Raw genomic sequence first — 21,061 nt, forward strand, 5'->3', positions numbered from 1 at the left:
GGTATATGGGGGTTCTGGGAAGTATTGACTCGATTCAACCCATTTTTGTCACACAGAAATACCAATGTCAGGATAGCATTTTCTCTAAATTTCAATTGTTGATCCCATACATTGACCTAATCAAACCGTCAAATATCAACTATAGATACTGGGGTCCACATAAGCGGTACCTAATGGCTTAAACAGTTTTGTTTGGATTTGGACTATAGATATTGGGGTCCACATAAGCGGTACCTAATGGCTTAAACAGTTTTGTTTGGATTTGGACAATTTGTGGTTATAAAGTGGCATACTTTATACGAATTATTATTGCTAATTTTATCCCGCTATGTTAATTACTTCTTGATTTGTGTACTGGAAAGGAAAGAATCAAATTTAATTTATAATTGTTTCATGTGGGAAGTAGGCGTGGTTGTAGTCCGGGTTCCTCCATTTTTACATATAGGAATGTGATTTCACCAAAAAGTGGGCGTGTTTAGCTATTATTTTATTGCGCTTTTAGTAGTTTTACTGTACAGTACTGTTATATGGGGAGTGAGTGAGGCTATTTTCCGATTTCATCGATTTTCACATTGTCGGTAGGGGTTCTCATAGTATTTGTGCTATGAAAATTTATTTGCTATAGCTTTAGTGGTTTAGGCAATATGTACGTTACACTAATTAGAAGGCGGGGTTACACCCACTTTTTCAAAATATTTAGCCCACAGGTGCCCTGCGATCTTCTGTGCCAAATTACTGTTTTATATCTTAATTTAGTGTTTAGTTATGGTTCTTTATATGTTTTCGGTTAATAGAACCCGCATACCAAGTTTCATCAAGATATTTAAATTTTTATTCAAGTTTCAGCTCGCACGGACGGGAAGGCAGACAGTCACCCGGATTTACACTTTTCTCGTCCTCCAGATCATTCATATATACATATATAACTCTATATTTCTCTCGATTAGTTTTAGGAGATACATACAACCAAAAGTAAACAAAAGTATTGTACTCTGTAACAACTTGTTGCAAGGGTATAAAACAATACAAAACGCCCCATTCGGACAAGGTGTTAAAGAGTAGATTTCGTTAGGACAGAAAACAGTTTCGATGGTCAAATTAAGCCCAGTGAAAAGTAAGGTGATTAACGATAATGTGTTGCATATACAAGTACAATAAAATAGAATGTGATTTCACCCGGGCGGAGATAAGCACATCGTTCAATTTTAACATAATTTCAACTCTTCTTTTTATTCTGGTCATTTAGTTATATATAACTCTATATCTATCATATATATATATGACGATTTGTTTTGTAGAAGATAAAAAATAAGGAAGAGCTAAGGACGCGGGTGTAACCGAACATTTTATATTCTCGCAATTTGGCAGGGAAATACTCACATGATATAATATTGAAAATCTCATATAATGTATATCTTATAAATTTTCTTGTATGAATTATGTGTGGAGTGTATAAGGTTATGAAACAATACCATACGATGTGGTAACAATACCATACTACGACTAATACCAGATATGTGTCACCAAATACTAGCACTTTATCATGTGACTATTATAGTAGTTTCCTTGTAACAAGACTAGCATATTTCATTGTGGTATTTCAAAGAACTTTGTTAAAAAAGGTACTGAACTTTGATAAAAGGTTTTACTCAAAAATTCTTCAAAAGGATCAGTAAAAATTATTTAAAAAATTAGAAAATAAAATTGAAAATAACATTCTTCACACACTTTTTTCTTAAAACGATTTTATTTTTTGGCGGGTTTTTAGGTTTTTTTCTAATCTCTGTGAAGAAAATACATACATTGCATTATTTGAAATAACACACATTACTTTCTCCCTTACACACTTCTAGATATTTATTGTCGACAATTTTTATACCCTGAACAGGGTATATTAAGTTTGTCACGAAGTTTGTAACACCCAGAAGGAAGCGTCGGAGACCCTATAAAGTATATATATAAATGATCAGTATATTGAGCTGAGTCGATTTAGCCAAGTTCGTCTGTCTGTCTGTATATATGTATACGAACTAGTCCCAAGATATTGTTTTGAAATTTTGCAAACGTCATTTTCTCTTAAGAAGCTGCTTTTGTCGGAACTGCCGATATCGGACCACTATAACATATAGCTGCCATACAAACTGAACGATCGGAATCAAGTTCTTGTATGGAAAACTTTCACATTTGACAATGTATCTTCACAAAAGTTGGCACAGGCTATTTTCTAAGATAATAAAGTAATATTTGAAGAAATTGTGCAGATCGGCTTACTATAGCATATAGCTGCCATACAAACTGAACGATCGGAATCTAGTGCTGGTATGGAAAACTTTTGCATTTGACAAGATATATTCACGAAATTTGGTACAAATTATTTTCTGAGGCAACAATGTAATCTCCGAAGAATTCAGATCGGTTAACTATAGCATTTAGCTTCCATACAAACTGGACACATAGTTACTAAAAGAAATGCACCTGTGAAGGGCATATTAGCTTCGGTGCAGCCGAAGTTAAGGTTTTTTCTTGTTTGAAATATTTATTGCCTATGAAACAGATACTAATATGTATAACCGTAGTATTGACGCGATTTGAACAAGTTTTGGCATAGGGGCACACTGTCATCACAAAATTAAACTAAATTGAGATTATGTAAAAAAGGTGTAAATACCAATATTGTAGATGTGCTGTAGTCTTTGTGCGACCACCTATAGAAACTGAACAAGGCTAACATTGATCAAATGTTAACAAAAGAAAATTTCTGAGATATCACTGCGGGCATAACTTTTTTATAACTCTTGATTCTGTAATCACTTTTCCGTTGTGTGTTGTATTCGTATCAGAGTTTTCTGTAAACCGGGAGCAACTGACTTGCTGACATGGTCTTGCCATGTTCAAGAAATTATGGATAATGTAGGAAAATGATTAGAAGTTCAGCGAAATCTAATGCGTCTCTTTGGTGACCGTATAGATGAGTTAAAATCGGTCAACATCCGTATATCCCAGGTTCAGATGACTCCGGTGAACTTAATGTAATAAACATTGTGTTGTTGACATCGCCTATGTTCTGTCACCTATAGTTGAGCCTATCGTCGGGAAGTAGATAGGCTTAAGTTGATCGACCGAAATCGTTGCGGTTTCGCTTCTGACATTTCGAAGAAATGTTTTTCATGCCTTGACATAAAGTCCTTCATACGGTGAAACGAATGTGTGGTGTGGAGCGCCGCGACAAACATGTCGCTTGTTCCTTAAAAATGAATGTGTTTCTCTGACCACATCGGACGGTGGGTCAAAATTCTGCGAAATAGTTTCTCAAGCGGTCTGCCATATTGGATGGTGAACAACCAGATCGTGACGAAGGAGCAAAGCGTTCTCCATAAACGAGATCGTAGCCTTCAAGAAACTGTGAGGACTTTCCACCATATCATTCGACTGCGGATGATAAGTGGTGATGTGTGTGTATTTACTACCGAGGAGACGAGCGAAAGCATTAAAAATCCATACCATCCGATAAGGTTATTTGGCTGTCAATACACGGAAATTGAAAGTCGTCTAGTCCCCATGTCACCTCGTTGATAAATCATGAACGGGTATTCGAAGAGACCGAATGGTGATATAATTGCACTTTTTTTGACACCTTCTTTAGTGACAGACATGTGAAAAAACTTAGCCTAGACAACAAAGTGCTTTTACATAATGCGGTCATAAAGCCGATTTGGATGTATGACATTCAACTGTGGGCTACGACCTGTGCAACAAATATTGATATAATACGAAGGTTTCAATTAAAAATGCTTAGAACAATCACGTGTTCACATGCGTAACCAAAATATCCAAAAAACCATGGCATTCTTATGGTAAAGAAAGAAGTAGAAGATAGCAGAATTGAATATATATCTAAACTCCCAGATCACCAAACCCTAAGGCTAATGCTTTGGTACATTCCTGCGATCAAACACGCCTTAAAAGAAGAGATATACCTGCGTATTAAACAGCAACGTATCACCAAAACAGCTCAATCACTTGCTTGAACCTGTCTAGTTTTTAAATAGAGTTAAGATTTTATAACTTATTGTTAGGCTGTAAAAAAAGCAAATCCTATAAATAAAATAATATTGAAAATAAAAAGATATTTGAAAGCGCGCACGAGATCAATGGTTGAAAATATTGTTTTGCCGGTTAAGTTTGTCGAAAACAAGTCTTACTTATGTCTGATGCTGCGTCTTATGTTTTGTTGGCTGACAGATTGCAGACAGCTTTAGCCTATCTGGCCATATAGGGCCGATGAGCAGTACTTCAATTTCTAAAAGTGTATTGGTTACTGATAACTAACATGCAACTTTTAGTCCAATTATCGGGTGTACGTACGTATTAATCGTATATCCATTTGCTGCTGTGAGATAATAGTTGACTCGTTTTCGTTATGGTAGTAATTTCGTCTGAAATTCCGGTGAGATGAAATTGTCCCTCAAGTTGGGCGAACCACGAAGCCGGTAATCGCAAGTGAAGGGCTGATACCGTAAATTGGTAAATACGTAGGTTTTGATAAACACTTTGGAACGGTCTTGTACTGTCAGCCACTTGCCTGTCCACGCTATCTGGCATAGCGGTTGTACTGAAAATTTATTAACCTCCAATTATCCTCCAATCAACAATCAAAGTATGCACAAATTGACTTTAGTCTAAGTTTTTTTTAGTAAAACTAGAAAGACTTTTTAAATTAAATTTGGCGCGAATACCCATTCGTCAAATTTTTTTCTGGGATGGAAATTATTCAACAAAGAATTTCCATTTAATTTTGTGTGCGAAATCAAATTTGCCGGAAAAGGCCTTCCGTGATAATTGTTTGCTGCGAGCAAGTGTTTTTGATTGATAAAAATTATTCCAAGAGGGCCGTGAAGGCGTTGACGACAAACCACGACCAGAAAAATAACGCAATTGGTGCCTGAGGATGGACGATAAACGGTCATAGATCTTACTGGCATAGTTGGAATATCGGAAGGATCAGTGAATTCAACGTGAAGCACGATTGGTTCCAATTTCACGAAATTTTTTCGAAAAACAGCGTCGCGTTAACGTCCGTGAAACAATGTTTTCCCACTACCAGGATGTCATGAAACATATATAAACTGGCGGTGAGTCCTGAGTCTGTACCTACGACCTAGATCACAGACGATCAATCGGCCGAATATAGTAGCAAAGATGAGCAGAAGCCGCAAACAACACGTCAAAACAGGTCAATAATCATGGTTATATTGACAGTTTTCTGCGATTACACGGTGTTCCGCACTCTGAATACTTTTGGACTGGAAGTAATTCATAAAAGGAGAACGGAATTATGGGTCGACAACTCTTGGTTTTTGCACCATGATAACACAGGTCCACAAAAAAAATCGATGAAAGGTTCCTTTGACCAAACATGGTGTATTACATGTATTTTGGGCCGCAGAAACCGAATCTGAAGTCCGTTTTGCTCCATCACGTCAGGATTTTTTTCTAACCTCAAAATATATGTCGGATTTTACTTGACAGAAAAAAATTTAAAAATATTAACGGACTTAGCTTAATTTTGGGATAGAGGGGTTTTGAGGGGTCCTTGCTTACGAAATTAAAGACAAATTTTCAAAATACAATATGGCGGATCCAATATGGCCGTAAAAATTTTCAAAAAATTCTTCAATTTTTAAGAAATTCTTCAATTTTTAAGAAATTCTTCAATTTTTATAAAATTTTGTAGCAAGGGATTTTCGAGGTCATTGATTTCGAAATTAAAGATACATTTTTTTTTGTTGTCGTAGATTTCTAGCAGGTGGAGATTACAATGCAAAACACATGTATTGGGGCTCACGACTAATTAATCCGAAAGGAAAGCTATATTAAACCGTTATAAATAGGCACAATAACCTTGAGATAATATCTTCTGATAAGCCGACACACTGACCTAGTGATCGTAACAAAATACCGGATTTAATTGATTTTGCTTTAATCAAAAATATAGATAAATCTTTTGATCACTCTCCTGTACTAATAAAGTTATGTGAACAACCCATATTCGTTGACCCAAAAGTAGGTGTAACATCTTTTAAAACGAATTGGCTAAAATATAAAAAATACGTTAGTAGCCACCTTAAGGTTGAGTACCAAATAAATATGGGAAGAGATATTGAGAAAAGGTATTTCAATCTAATTTGCCAAAGAACAACTTTAAGCTGTCATTCTTACCCAACACAGCCAAAGAGTCGTTCGAGTGTTTTAAGACTTCACCTTCTGAAATTATTGGAATCATAAAAGAACTTAATCCAAAAAAGTCGCCAGGTCTTGATAATATTACCATAAAATTGCTAATTGAGTTACCAATTATTGCTGTAGAAGTGCTCTCTTTGCTCCTCAATGCAGTCCTTAGTTTCCGGATACTATCCAATTTCATGGAAAAAGTCGCAAACTATCTTGATAGATAAACCTGGGAAAGACTTAACACAGCGGTCTTCATACAGACTAATCAGTCTTCTACGCTGTTTTTCTAAAATATTTGAAAAAGTATTACTATCACAGATGTCTCCTTTTCTCCACGAAAATAATATAATACCAATGCACCAATTCGGCTTTCGTGAAAAACATAGCACGATAGAGCAAGTAAATAGAATTACTAACGAAATAAGAAAAGCATTTGAGCACAGAGAGTACTGTTCAGCTATATTTCTAGACGTGGCTCAGGCGTTTGATAAGGTATGGCATGAGGGCCTTTTATATAAGATTAAAAATATTCTACCTTTAGAATTGTATAAAGCATTGGAGTCTTATTTCAATGGATAATTTATGGTGAAAGCAGGAGATTTCATATCTGATGAACGATAGCTAAGGGTATACCCCAAGCCATATATACAGCAGCTCTTCCAATAGAGTGGAGATCTCACTCCCCTTCCCCCGGCATGTACGGCGTTGAATACTTTCAGAGCAGAAGTGTTTTCGTTCATTCGGACGACATGACTTAGCCAGCATAACCGCAGTCTTTTAATTCGCTGAACTATGTCAATGTCGTCGTATATCTCATACAGTTCATTGTTCCATCGAATGCGATATTCGCCGTGGCCAACGCGCAAAGGACCATAAATCTTTCGCAGAACTTTTCTCTCGAAAACTCGTAACATCGTCTCATCAGATGTTCTCATCGGTATACTCTTGTTGAATATGGTGCCTTCTCGGTTAAGTTATGCAGCTCTAATTATTTTCGCCAAAAGTAGGTTGTAGAAGTCACACGAAAGGTAGTCGCCTTATCTGAAACCTCGTTTGGTATCGAATGGCTCGAAGAGGTTCTTCTCTATCGTGACAGAGCTTTTGGTGTTGCTCAACGTCAGTGTACACAGCCGTAATAGTTTTGAGGGGATAGCAAATTCAGATATCACGACATAAAGGCAGCTCCTTTTCGTGCTGTCGAAAGCAGCTCTGCAATCGACGAAGAGGTGGTGTGTGTCGATTTTCTCCTTACAGGTGTTTTCCAAGACTAGGCACTTGGTAAATGTCTGGTCGGTTGTGGATTTTCCTGGTCTAAAGCCAAACTGATAAGGTCCAGTCAGTTTGTTGACGGCATCCCACGGCATTTGGCGCAGATTTAGGGGTCCTTTTTGTGGGTTGGGCAGATCACACTTAAATTCAAATCGTTGGGCATGCTTTCGTCCGACCATATTCTACAAAAGGCTGATGCATGCTCCTTATCAGTTCTTCGCTCTTTTCCAAGACTTGGCGCATGGTAAGATATCTGGTCGATTGTGGATTTTCCTGGTCTATAGTCACTGATAAGGTCCAGTCAGTTTTTTGACGGTATCCCACGGCATTTGGCGCAGATTTAGGGGTTCTTTTTGTGGGTTGGGCAGATCACACTTAAATTCAAATCGTTGGGCATGCTTTCGTCCGACCATATTCTACAAAAAGGCTGATGCATGCTCCTTATCAGTTGTTCGCTGCCGTGTTTGCATTGCTCGGCCGGCAATACATCGGCCCCCGCCGATTTGTTGTTCTTCAGACGAGTAATTGCTATTCGAACTTCTTCATGGAGGTGCAATGGAACGTCTGCTCTATCGTCATCGATTCACTGCCATTCAGCAGGTTCGAGAAGTGTTCCTTCCATAATTTTAGTAAGGTCTGGTCATCTGCCACTAGATTACCTTTGGGGGTTTTGCAAAAGTATGCTCCTGTCTTGAAACCTTCTGTTAGTCGCCACATCTTATCGCAGAATTTTCGGGCAGTACCCCTGTCGGCCAGCTTGTCAAGCTCTTTCTACTCAAGCACTTCGGCCTCTCTCTTTTTTCATGTGTGCAAATGCTTCTCGCTTCCCTTTTCAGCTCTCGGTATCTCTCCCATCCCGCAAATATTGTGGTCGATCGTAACGTTACGAGGTAGGCAGTCTGCTTTCTCTCCGCAGCGACACGGCACACCTCATCGTACCAGCTGTTCTTTTGCATATTCCGAAAACCAATGGTTTCGTTTGCAGCTGCTCGTAAGGAGCTTGAAATGCCGTCCCACAGTTCCCTTATACCGAGTTGTTGACGAGTGCTCTCAGAGAGTGTTAGTACAAGTCGAGTAGATAATCATTCGACTGTCTGTTGTGATTGTAGCTTCTAGTCCACGAACCTTCCATGTCTTTGTTGAAATGCGTTTTTTGCTGCACAGAGGCAAGTGCGAATCCTGGATGCAACAAGATAGTGGTTCGAATCGATGTTAGTAAAAAACACTGGAGACGTGTCTTCCGTCTATCACAACATGATCGATCGGTTTGATGGCTTTTCGATCCGGAGGCAGCCAGATAGCTCATGGAGACTGAATTTACCAACTGTTGTGCCAAAGTTACCGAGCCCAAATCAGTGATATGTTGAAGAACTACGCATTGATGCGGATTTTGGCTAGAAGGATTTGCGCTTAATGAGATGGTACGGGTTCTTAATTAAAAGATTTATTGTATTATTAATATACGAAACTTGTTTTTTAAACATAAATTTTAAAACATTAATATTGCCGACATAGTTTACTTTTTCATTCCAAGGAGTATTAACATTGCTTAGTGCGACACAATTCTGTGGCAAATCTCACGTTTCCAACACTATATGGTATGACACAACGTGATTGGTAGCAGTGGTGATATACGACTGCGACGACATCTATTGAATGCTTATTTCACACATTTTCTGCATTAAACTGTCGCATATACCACATAGTAATATGTGTTCACAAATTTTGTTAAGATATTTTACTTATTGGCTTATATATTTCGTATAATGTCAACCTGAAGGTTGATAATCGTTATTTGAAATATATTGATATATGTGGCTTTAGTGAGATCTGTACATTAAACTTATTATCGAAATACCAGACCAGTTACTTGTAAGTGGATCCGACTCGTCATCCGTTTCCTTTATATACATACATATGTATAATATCATATTTTTCTTGATTAGTTTTAGGTGAATAAAAATACAATACTCTATTTCAATATGTTGATGTTATTTCAACTAAGCTAATTAGCTAAATATAATTCAAATGCACATACAAAATTCAATAAAAATTCTCAAATAAATTTAATTTATATTTTATATTTCAGTATCCGGTTGAACATAAGGTTTCACGTGTAAGTACTCTTATCCAATTACAAACGGGTTATAAGAAAGTTTAAAATATTATGTTTTTATTGTAAATCAAAGAATTTGTACAATTTTATTAGATATCGATATTACAAAAATAAATACCTAATTTTTTAGTTATCTACAATAGATATGAATGTAAAAAATATTTTAAACTTGTATAGGAAAACTAAATTTTCGCAGAATTATATTAAATTTATTAGATTAGTTGAAAAAACTAGAATATTTCTATAGCTGACGACCCAATATATTTACTCTGGCAAAGAAGGTAATAATTATGTAACAAAAATCGATAAGCGTTGGTATTCTTCCATTACAATGTTCATGAAACCATTTTATTCATATGAACCTCTATAACTCTATAACTAAATATATTTGTAATTGATTTACGAATGACAAATTTTTTTTCTTAAACTAAACTTAATAATTAAATTTTATGATATTTGTTATTTTCTTAAATTCTTATTAGATCATGAAACGTTATTCTTTTTAGTCTTCGCCTGCTCCTTCCAGTATTTCCTAGTTGCCGGGCTTCACGACTTTGTAACTTTCTTGCCTGTTTCGATGCCGTTCCGCGAATGACTTCTCGAGCCACTTTTATATGAAGATCACGATGTAGATGCGGATTGTGTCTGTGTCACGGGGCATTTTCAATTTTTCGTGAACTATATTTTGGAATTCTTACAACGCGATTAAGATTATATACTTTATAACAAATTTTTGCAACGCTTCGATGTATAACGGTGCAGCGCATCCTCATAGTTGAATTCCGTATGTCCAAATAGGTTTCAACGTTTGATTGTAGACTATGATTTTATTTGAAGTTGTTAAGGGTGATTTCTTGCCGATTAACCAGTTTATTTTGTTGTATTTTAGTTTTAGTTCTGAAACTTTTTTTTGTATATGCTCCTTCCAATTCAACTTTACATCCGGCGTCATAACAAGATATTTCGCCGAGGTGGAGTACGGGATTACTTCATTCCCAATATGTAAGGGGATATTCGTACCACTTATGTTAGTGGAGTTTATATGAGTAGACAACTCGTTTCAAGTACTGTGCTATTTCTGCGCCCAATCTACAATTTGATTTAGTGAAGATTGCATTTTGAGCGACGTTTCAACTTAACCTTCCTCGGTTCTTCGGGTCATATTGACCCGAATGTAAAGTTTAATTTATAATAAAAGTAGTAATATCTAATTGATTTCATAACGGCTTCGTGACAATTATTAATTATGCATTTATTGTAAATTAGTATTGTGAATTTATGCTGATGTCTGCTAAATTAAGGAAATACGCATTTTTTTGCTCTTAGGATCCTCGGGTCATTTTGACCCGAGTATGAAAGAATCCTTGGGTCAGAAATACCCGTCTTTGATGAAACCATACTAAACGTCAATGCTTTGATTCAAACAAACAGCTTCTAAGAACATATGTATTTATTATTGTTGAATATTAATTATACCCAAGTCACTAAGCGATTAATTGTTGATGGTAATCTTAGAAATATTGTTTCTAAGTGGGTAGAATCATATTGCTTTCGTCGCCCTCTTACAAGCGTTGACAGTTTTTTGTTTCATTTTGTTTCATTAGTTATTTGTACTCGTCGCGTTCGGTTGTTTTTTTCAATGGCTCACAAATTGAGTGATTCCACGATTTCTCAACTTATAAACTACGATATAAGTTCTGAAGATGAAATAATAAGTGAAACAGAGAATAATTCTGATGGAAATCCTACGGACAATATTCAACCAAATTGGAACATTGGAAGTAGTACCGATGAAGTACCTCTTTCAAGATATAAGTATGACCAATAATAGTGTTAGTGAAAATGAAATGTTATCAAAAACTGGTGAATTTGTGTGGTCGAAAATCCCATTAGAAGGAAGAGGTCATTTGGGCAGCGCAAACCTAATAAAACTTACACCAGGAATTACCAGATATGCTTCTAATCGCATCAATACATTTAGAAGCGCTTTTGATTTATTTGTAAACAAACGCATAAAATCTATAGTTTTGAAACAAACAAACATGGAAGGATCTTCACGGTTTGGAAATGAATTCGATGCGATGGATGAAATAGAGTTAGATGCATATCTAGTTCTTCTTATATTTGCTGGCGTTTTCAAGTCTAACGATGAAAGCCTCGACAGCTTGTGGTCTGAAGTTTATGGACGACCTATATTTCGAGCAACAATGTCCCTAAAACGGTTCAAAAAAATTACCGCCATTTTGCGTTTTGATAAACGTTCGGATCGAGAAGCAAGGAGACAGAGTGATAAATTAGCAGCTATAAGATATATGGGATGAATGGGCGACACTATTGCCTACGTACTATAATCCGAATGCAAATATCACAATTGACGAACAGCTACTTTCATTCAGAGGTCGGTGTTCTTTTCGCCAATATATGCCAAGTAAACCGAGTAAATACGGCATACAATTTTGGATTTTGTGTGACAGTGAAACAAGATATGTTCGTTCAATTCAATGCTATACCGGAAAACTTCAAGGAAATGCTCCGGAAAAAAATCAAGGAATGCGTGTTGTTTTAGATCTGACAGAGGGCTTTCAGGGCTACAATCTGACATGTGATAATTTTTTTACATCATATGAATTAGCCGAAACACTCTTAGACTGTAAGCTTGCCGTTCTTGGAACTTTACGCAAAATTAAATGCCAGATACCATTAGATCTTTTGGATACGAAGAAACTAGTGTTATCATCCACATTTGCATTCAATTCAAAAATGGTTCTTGTCTCATTTATTCCTAAAAGAACAAAAACGTAATTTTACTCAGTACAAACCACAATAGGATTGAAATACATGATTCAGAGAAAAAAAAACCTAAAATGATCATGGACTATAACGCAACTAAGGGAGCTGTTGATTTTCTAGACAAAATGGTTTTGGCCTATAGTTGCAAACGAATGACAAGAAGGTGGCCTGTAGCCATATTTCATAATATGATTGATATCTCATGTTTCAATGCTTACGTATTATATTGTGATACCAATCCTGATTGGAAACATAAGAGGACTGTACAAAGACGTCTGTTTTTAGAAAAACTGGGCATGGAGTTGGTCAATGATCACATTGAGCGTAGGAAAACTCTTCCTCAGACAAATGCATTGCTGGAATTAGTACAACGAGTGAAGACAGGTGTTACTGAGACAACAGCTACTTTCAGTGCACAGAGTTGTAATAAAAGAAAAAGGTGTAATGTATGTCCGTCATCAAAAGATGTCAAAACTTCGAAAATCTGTAAAAAATGTAAGAAACCCATATGTCCAAGACATTCGGAAATTATGTGCCTCTCATGTTGTCAAGAGGAACAAATGTCATAAATTGTGTCTTTTTTATTTGAATAAATATATAACATAAATAATTCCATCTTTATTTAATTTATAAAAATAACACCGGGTTTTTTCTAAATCGGGTCAATATGACCCGAAGACCTTAAGTTTGCGTAGTATTTGAGGAACCGAGGAAGGTTAATGCTTACGGGTCGTGATGATGCAGGTATCATCTGCAAATGTGGCAATTGCGCAGTTTGGCGGCGTAAGCATGTCGCTAGTAAACAAAATGTATAAGATTGGTCCCAGAACATTTCCCAGGGGTACACCGGTTTTTATTGGCTGTAACCTTGTATATTATTATCCCTGCTTGATCCTGAAGTAGCGGTTGCTCAGGTAACAGCCAACTAGATCGGTTAGATACTATGGTAAATGAAGTGATACTCTATCGAACGCCTGGGATACGTCAAGAAAAACAGATGTGCAATTCTGTTTTTTTGCATCGTATCTTCGTTTATGCTCGTTATTCTTTGAGATGTAAATCCAAATTGATGAATTTGTGTAAGTCCCTTTTCTTCAATTATGTTTTGAAGTCTTCTTATGATTACAGCTTCAAGTAGTTTGGGCCAAATAGGCAACGGGGAGATTGGACGATATGACGAAGCCAAGTGCGCTTTTGCCCTGTTTTTGTACCATAATGATTTCAGATACCTTCCCTGATAATGGGAGGTATCTGAAATTTAGTAAGTAAGCTTTGCTATTGCTTTTCGCGTTAGATTTTTTAGTACATCAGCAGTCACCAAGTCGAAGCCGAGGGCCTTTCTTAATTTATATATAGTTTTAATGATATTTTCCACTTCTTTATTTATTGCTGGTTGGATTGGATTTGGATTGGATTTGGATTCTTTCAGCTTCGGTAAAATACCATAGAACGCAAAAATTTCTCTGACAAAACTACCGCTTTTTCTTCGCACCTTTGGCCCAGGATGCGTTTGGCTTTTTGAGGGGTGTATTCAGCAATATTGGTTTCCTAATATTTTTTTATAACTTTCCAAAGGAAATAATCTATATTTTTGTTTGGCGTTATTTTCTCAATATAATTAGAAATGTTGTGGTTTGTAAATAACATTATTTTGGTGCTGAGAAGCTTAGTTAAATTGTTTAATTATGTTTTATATTGAGGAAATCGCGTAATGTGCCATTTTTTACGTAGTGTTCTCTTTTTCTTTATGAAATTTAAATTATTGGATGGATAATTAGTATAACAGTTTTTTTTTTGGTTTAGGAACAGGAGTACTTTTCCAAGCCAATTCTTGACTAGTTTTCGTAAGTGAATGAACTTCATCTTCTTAAATATCTTGAGTTGCCATATTTACTTTAGCATCAACATTTTACTAACTTTGAAATACTCCCAATCCGTTTCTATTCTATTATTCTATTAGTTAAGGTGGTATCTTTTAGATTACCATATAGGATTAGATGTACTGGCGAATGGTCCGAATTTAAGCCCAATTCATTTTCCATTGTAATGAAGGTCTTAGATATTTGTCGAGTAATAGATCAGGTCAGGTAATTTTTTTGCGTCGGAAGGCCAGTAAGTCGGCTTGCCAGTAGACATGACTTCGCATTCAATAGTCATAACAGCTTTAAATAGCTCTTGCGTTAAAATCACCTCCCATGGTGCTTTAGTATAAGTTCTGTGTACAAGTCCATTTTGATATTTTGTCTAGGTGGGCTATATATTATAGTAATACTTATTTTTCCGAAACTAGATTCACATGGTCGTGGTTTAGAATTCTGGGATATTTGTATTAATTTCTTCGTAGTGGGGAATATTATCTCTGATAATCCGATGGTTCGACCAATACGTCTTGTAGTTTTTGCCACGTGATGAGAAGGTAAGTCAGGTCTCAACCTCGTCTAACCATTATATATATTATAAAAAGTGTAATTGATATTCCTGGTTATCCTAATGAAATTAATTTGGTGAGTGACGTTTAATGTATGAATGAATTTATTTTAGTACCTAGAAAGAACGCAATCAGTTTTTATCACAAAGCGAAATATGCATTTCACACGTTGTTAATTCTGACATATGCGGTTGTAATTACCATATTGTTACCAAATTATAAGACCTCCTTTAGTTGGTATAATTTTTGTTTGAGAACTTGTCGTGGTCTTTATCGTGATGGGTGTGACGTAAAATATATACATATATGAAGTTAATTTGGTACCTAGAAAGAACGGAATCATTTTTGTTTTATTACAAATCGAAATGCATATGCATTTCACACGTTTTTAACTCAGATACATATGTTGCATTAGTAATTACAATATTGTTACCAATATCTTAGCCCGTCTTTAGTTGTTGTATACTTATTTTATTTGTGAAATTATCGTAGTCTCTTTCGTGTTGGGAAAACTATTTCTTAGACAGAAAAGGATATAGCAATAAATTTTAACTCTCGCAACTTTCAAGGATATCTTCTTATTCTTTACGGGCCTAGACCCGCTTACGCGGTTATAGCCAAGTTGACAACATCGCGCAACGGAGTGATGATTTTCCTCTTCCTCTGCTTCCTAGGAGGGTATTGCGCCGAATACTTCCACGCTAGAGCGGTTCCATCCCTACGGCCGACACGACCTAGCCAGCTTAGACGATGTCTTTTAATTCGCTAAACTATGTCAATGTCGTCGTATATCTCAAACAGCTCACCGTTCCATCGAATGCGATATTCGTCGTTGCTAATGCGCAAAGGAAAACCGTTACGTCCACTCATCGGATGTTGTCGTCTTGTGAATACCACATAGCAGGACGGGAATAAAGAGTGACTAATTGAGTTTGGTTTTTGTTCGATGAGAAAGGACTCTCTCAATTGCCTACTCATTCCGAAGTAGCACCTGCTGGCAAGAGTTATTATGCTTTGGATTTCGAGGTTGACATTGTTTTTGCTGTTAATATTGGTTCCAAATAGAGGAAACAGTGACGCGGGAGCCAATTCGCCTTGCCCTCGATCACTGCATTTCAAGTATTTGAACCATGGGAAATACTTTAATCCTGGTCGAGACCAACGGTCTGATACACTTAGTCGAGACCAATGGTGTTTGGCCCCTATGTGTTTACATACATTTGTATGGAAATACGTGTTGTATTGACGCTCATATATGTATGTACAATATAGATACATTTTTGAAATTTCTTACCTCTCGATTTGGTTTGGGCATACTCTGAACTACCTGAAGTTCGGGTGTCACCGAACATTTTAAACTCTCGCATGATAAAGTGATAATCGAGATTTCATTATCCGTCATTTACATTTTTTTCAAATACCGTATTTGTGTAAAGTTTTATTCCGCTATCATCATTGGTTCCTGATGTATATATTAGAGAAGGCATTAGATGGAATTCAAAATAGAGTTATATTGGAAGAAGGCGTGGTTGTTAACCGATTTCACCCATATTTCGTACCTGTCATCAGGGTGTTAAGAAAATATTATATACCGAATTTCATTGAAATCGGTAGAGTAGTTCCTGAGATATGGTTTTTGGTCCATAAGTGGGCGACGCCACGTCCATTTTCAATTTAAAAAAAAAAAAACCTGGGTGCAACTTCCTTCTGCCAATTCTTCCGAAAAATTTAGTGTTTCTGATGTTTTTTGTTAGTCGGTTAACGCACTTTTAGTGATTTTCAACATAACCTTTGTATGGGAGGTGGGCGTGGTTATTATCCGATTTATTCCATTTTTGAACTGTATATGGAAATGCCTGAAGGAAACGACTCTGTAGAGTTTGGTTGACATAGCTATAGTAGTTTCCGAGATATAAACAAAAAACTTAGTAGGGGGCGGGGCCACGCCCACTTTTCAAAAAAATTACATCCAAATATGCCCCTCCCTAATGCGATCCTTTGTGCCAAATTTCACTTTAATATCTTTATTTATGGCTTAGTTATAGGTTATAGGTTTTCGGTTTTCGCCATTTTGTGGGCGTGCCAGTGGGCCGATTTTGCCCATCTTCGAACTTAACCCTCTCAATTTTTACTCAAGTTACAGCTTGCACGGACGGACGGGCAGACGGACGGACGGACAGACAGACATCCGGATTTCAACTCTACTCGTCACCCTGATCACTTTGGTATATATAACCCTATATCTGACTCTTTTAGTTTTAGGACTTACAAACAACCGTTATGTGAAGAAAACTATAATACTCTCCTTAGCAACTTTGTTGCGAGAGTATAAAAATGAAACTCGTATGCGGCTTTTAAAATGAAATACAATGTATTCCTTTTCGTTCATTTTTTGATTTATTTAGGAGCATGTGAATCAGTTTTGAGCGATTTTTCAATTGATTTTATGATGATGGGTCCTGAGGAATACAAAAAAACATATGTAATAAATTTTCGAATGCTGTTGACAGACTGGATTTGAACACTTAGAACAGAAAAATCGAGTCTTACGACGCAATTTATCGCTTTCTTGCAAACAAAGTCTGCAATGTCTCCTTCCTTTGAGTGTGTCAGCACCTTTTGATGTTGAAGCTACTAATCGTGATGGGATGTGGAGTGAACGACCGAAAAAGGATTCAAAAGCCAAACGACAAGATAGATGTTTGATGACATTGAGATTGTTCATACGATTTTTGATATTGAGCGTTGGTAATGTTCTCGATAAATTGTAAAGAAAAGTGCGTCGTGCATCCTTTTTATCTAGATGGTCGATTTTTTTGCAAACAACGAAAGCAGCCAATCCCATCACATCCAACAAGTTGCAAAAAAAGGCAAATGTCCATCGTTTCGTTGGCCGTTTTGTAGTGTAATGGGTAACCATCTGATCCATGCAGTCAACGCCGGCCTTTGTTGAATTATAAAATAAAATTTTCTTCGGAGCATAGCTACAAATCGAAACGAGATTATCGTGAAACCCGAAAAGAATAGAAAGCAATGGACGAGACGGATTTTTTTTTCAATTCTTCGGGTAAACACTTCTTATTGGCGCGAATAGTACCGACGAAAGCAAGTCCAATGGTAGCCAATCGTTTGGCTCCTGTCAGTGTTGTGAAAAAGTTGTCAGCTACTAGTATTGTTCTGCCGGTGTTTTCGTACCGTTTCACGAGTTTGAGCAATACATTTTCTCCTTGGTTCACTTCACGCTCTCCGCCATCCTTTTTTCCCGTGTACAATATACCTTGCAATGGGTATTTTGTTTGTGAGTCACATGCCCACCAGATTTTCACACCGTATTTGGCTGGTTTTGATGGTATGAATTGCGTAAACTTTGTCTTGCCACGATACGGAAACAATTGCTCATCAATCGTTACATTTTCATGCGGCTCATAGTTTCTGGCGAGGTATTCATTTAAAAAATTCCATATATCGCGAATTGCGGCAGCCTTTTCAGATTGTAGTCGGAATGAACGTGAGCGACCATCATCGAAACGGATATATTGCGTCAATAACTTGAATTGTTTGAGTGCCATCGCCGCTCGAAAGATGGGAAGAGTATCTGTTTGCCACAAAAGTGGTGTAAACTGCATATTATTGTGCGTTACACCAGAGGCAATAAGAATGCCAATAAATGCATCAAGTGCTTGTGAAATCCATCCAAACTTTAGGTTTTGAGGTTAGATTTTCTGCATTCCATTTTGCAAATTGGTCTCTTCTATAACGATTTGTTTGACTGATGATAATGAATTAAATATTGGTAGTAAAAAACTGTTTGAATACCTCAATGAGAACAGAGTTTTGTTGCTTCGGTCCAGGCCTAAAGCGCATAATATTGTGTGCACGAGTACGAATTGCTTCATTAGGCTCTTTTTTCCATTCTGTCCCATCTTTACCGTAGTAAGAAGTTTCAGTACCAGCTGGAGTTTCGCGCTCTTCTTCTTCTACACCAGCGATTACTTTCTCTTCGTCGCTATCTTATATTTCATTCGGCTCGATTTCGATTTCGTTTTCATTTTCCGATGCATCTTCAAATGGCACATAATCGACATCTCTATCATCGTCATCGCTTTCGAATGGATCCACTTCTTCACGCACAACATCATTATTTTCATTTTGAATGTCATTTACCAATGCTGATGTTAAGCGATAATAAAAAGCTGCACTGATGTTTCTAGAACGTAATCGTATATTATACTCGTACACATATTCCACTTCATCACTCATTATTATAACCAAAGCGAACAGAATAATAAAAAAACAAGATGAGAACTGGCGAGAAATATGCGTATTTTCACAGTAATATGTTGTGCGTTCAACTATCTGTAATCAACTGACTTGCATAATACAAAAGAATACAGAAAACGAATTCATTAGAGAGAGAGAAGAAGAATACTGTAACAAAAATTAACACACAAAATCCTTGTTTTGTTTGCAAACAAACTCTTCTTTTGATTGTTTCCCTCTTTTTCTCTTCTTTCGGACGAACAAGTCGAGCGCAAAGAGCTCGCTATAGACCCGAATGAACATATTTATGCATGTGAGTATGTTTATATGAGTGCTAGATAAACATACAAACCAATTTGGACATGTAACGAACATGAAAACAGATAAATCAACCGTGCGAAGTGATAGAAACATACCAAAGTTCAAATATTTTCATACAAAAGCCAAGCACCATTGGTCTCGACTAAGGTGTAATATTATAATATCATTTTTTCGTCCTTTTCGATACGACATCCCTGAATTTTTTTTCTGAATTCTATAGACAATAAAATTCTAGGAAGCTACCTAGAAGCGCAAGTCGTTTGCTACACTCTAAGTATATTTAAATAATATTTAAAAACAAAATGGCCTGACCAGACCCGTTGGTCTCGATGAGGGTTAAGGTGTTGGCAAAATTGAAAGTTAAACAAGATACCTTTCAGAAATGAAACATTCAGCAGCAATAGCTATAGTCACTCGATGTGAGCAATTTCTTCGAAGATTGCACCGTTGCATTAAAAAATAATCCATGTTGAATTCATGGAATATACCTTATCAAATTAAAAAGTTTACCATGCAAGCACTTGTTCCAATAGTTCAATTTGTATATGCCAAAGGAGTCCGATACCAACCAATACCTTCTTCTTCTTCTTAATTGGCGTATACACTGCTTACGTTTCTTCTGCACAGTCGTTTCTTCTTTTCGCTACGTGGCGCCAATTGGATATTCCTAGCGCAGCCAGATCCTTCTCCACTTGGTCCTTCCAACGGAGTGGAGGTCTTCCTCTTCCTCTGCTTCCCCCGGCGGGTACTGCGTCGAATACTTTCAGAGCTGGAGTGTTTTCATCTATCCGGAGAACATGACCTAGCCAGCGTAGCCGCTGTCTTCTGTCGTCGTATATCTCGTACAGCTCATCGTTCCACCGAATGCGATATTCGCCGTGGCCAATGCGCAAAGGACCATAAATGTTTCGCAGAATGTTTCTCTCGAAAACTCGTAACGTCGACTCATCGGTTGTTGTCATCGCCCAAGCCTCTGCACCATATAGCAGGACGGGAATATTGAGCGACTTATAAAGTTTAGCTTTTGTTCGACAAGAGAGGACTTTACTTTTCAATTGCCTACTCAGTCCGAAGTAGCACCTGTTGGCAAGAGCAATCCTGCGTTGAATTTCCAGGCTGGCATTGTTGGTGGTGTTAATGCTGGTTCTTTAATAGACGAAATTATCTATAACTTCAAAGATATGACTGTCAACAGTGACGTGAGAGCCAAGTCGCGACTGCGACGACTGGTTGACAGGAGATATTTCGTTTTGCCCTCGTTCACTGCCAGACCCATTTTCTGTGCTTCCTTCTCCAATCTGGAGAAAGCAGAACTAACGGCGCGGGTCTTGAGGCCGATGAAATCAATATCATCGGCATACGCCAGCAGCTGTACACTATTTCAGAGGATGGTACCTTCTTTATTTAGTTCTGCAGCTCGAACTATTTTCTCCAGAAGCAAGTTGAAGAAGTCGCACGATAGGGAGTCGCCTTGTCTCAAACCTCGTTTGGTATCGAACGGCTCGTAGGGGTCCATCCCGATCCTGACGCAGCTTTTGGTGTTACTCAACGTCAGTTTACACAGCCGTATTAGTTTTGCGGGGATACCAAATTCAGACATCGCGGCATAAAGGCAGCTCCTTTTCGTGCTGTCGAAAGCAGCTTTG

General features: G+C 37.1%; 1 protein-coding gene across 2 annotated transcripts in view; it reads left to right on the plus strand.

Moving 5' to 3' along the window:
* The window catches only part of LOC120780109 (protein anoxia up-regulated-like), a 50,064-nt gene that overhangs the window by 14,325 nt on the left and 14,678 nt on the right, over window positions 1-21,061 (plus strand). For both annotated transcript variants that reach the window (XM_040112390.1, XM_040112392.1), the window contains exon 2: window positions 9,590-9,616. In XM_040112390.1, coding sequence (XP_039968324.1) covers window positions 9,590-9,616 — 27 coding nt within the window. The remainder of the gene's footprint in view (window positions 1-9,589; window positions 9,617-21,061) is intronic.

This window comes from Bactrocera tryoni, unplaced genomic scaffold, assembly GCF_016617805.1.
Source record: "Bactrocera tryoni isolate S06 unplaced genomic scaffold, CSIRO_BtryS06_freeze2 scaffold_16, whole genome shotgun sequence".
NCBI lineage: Eukaryota > Metazoa > Arthropoda > Insecta > Diptera > Tephritidae > Bactrocera > Bactrocera tryoni.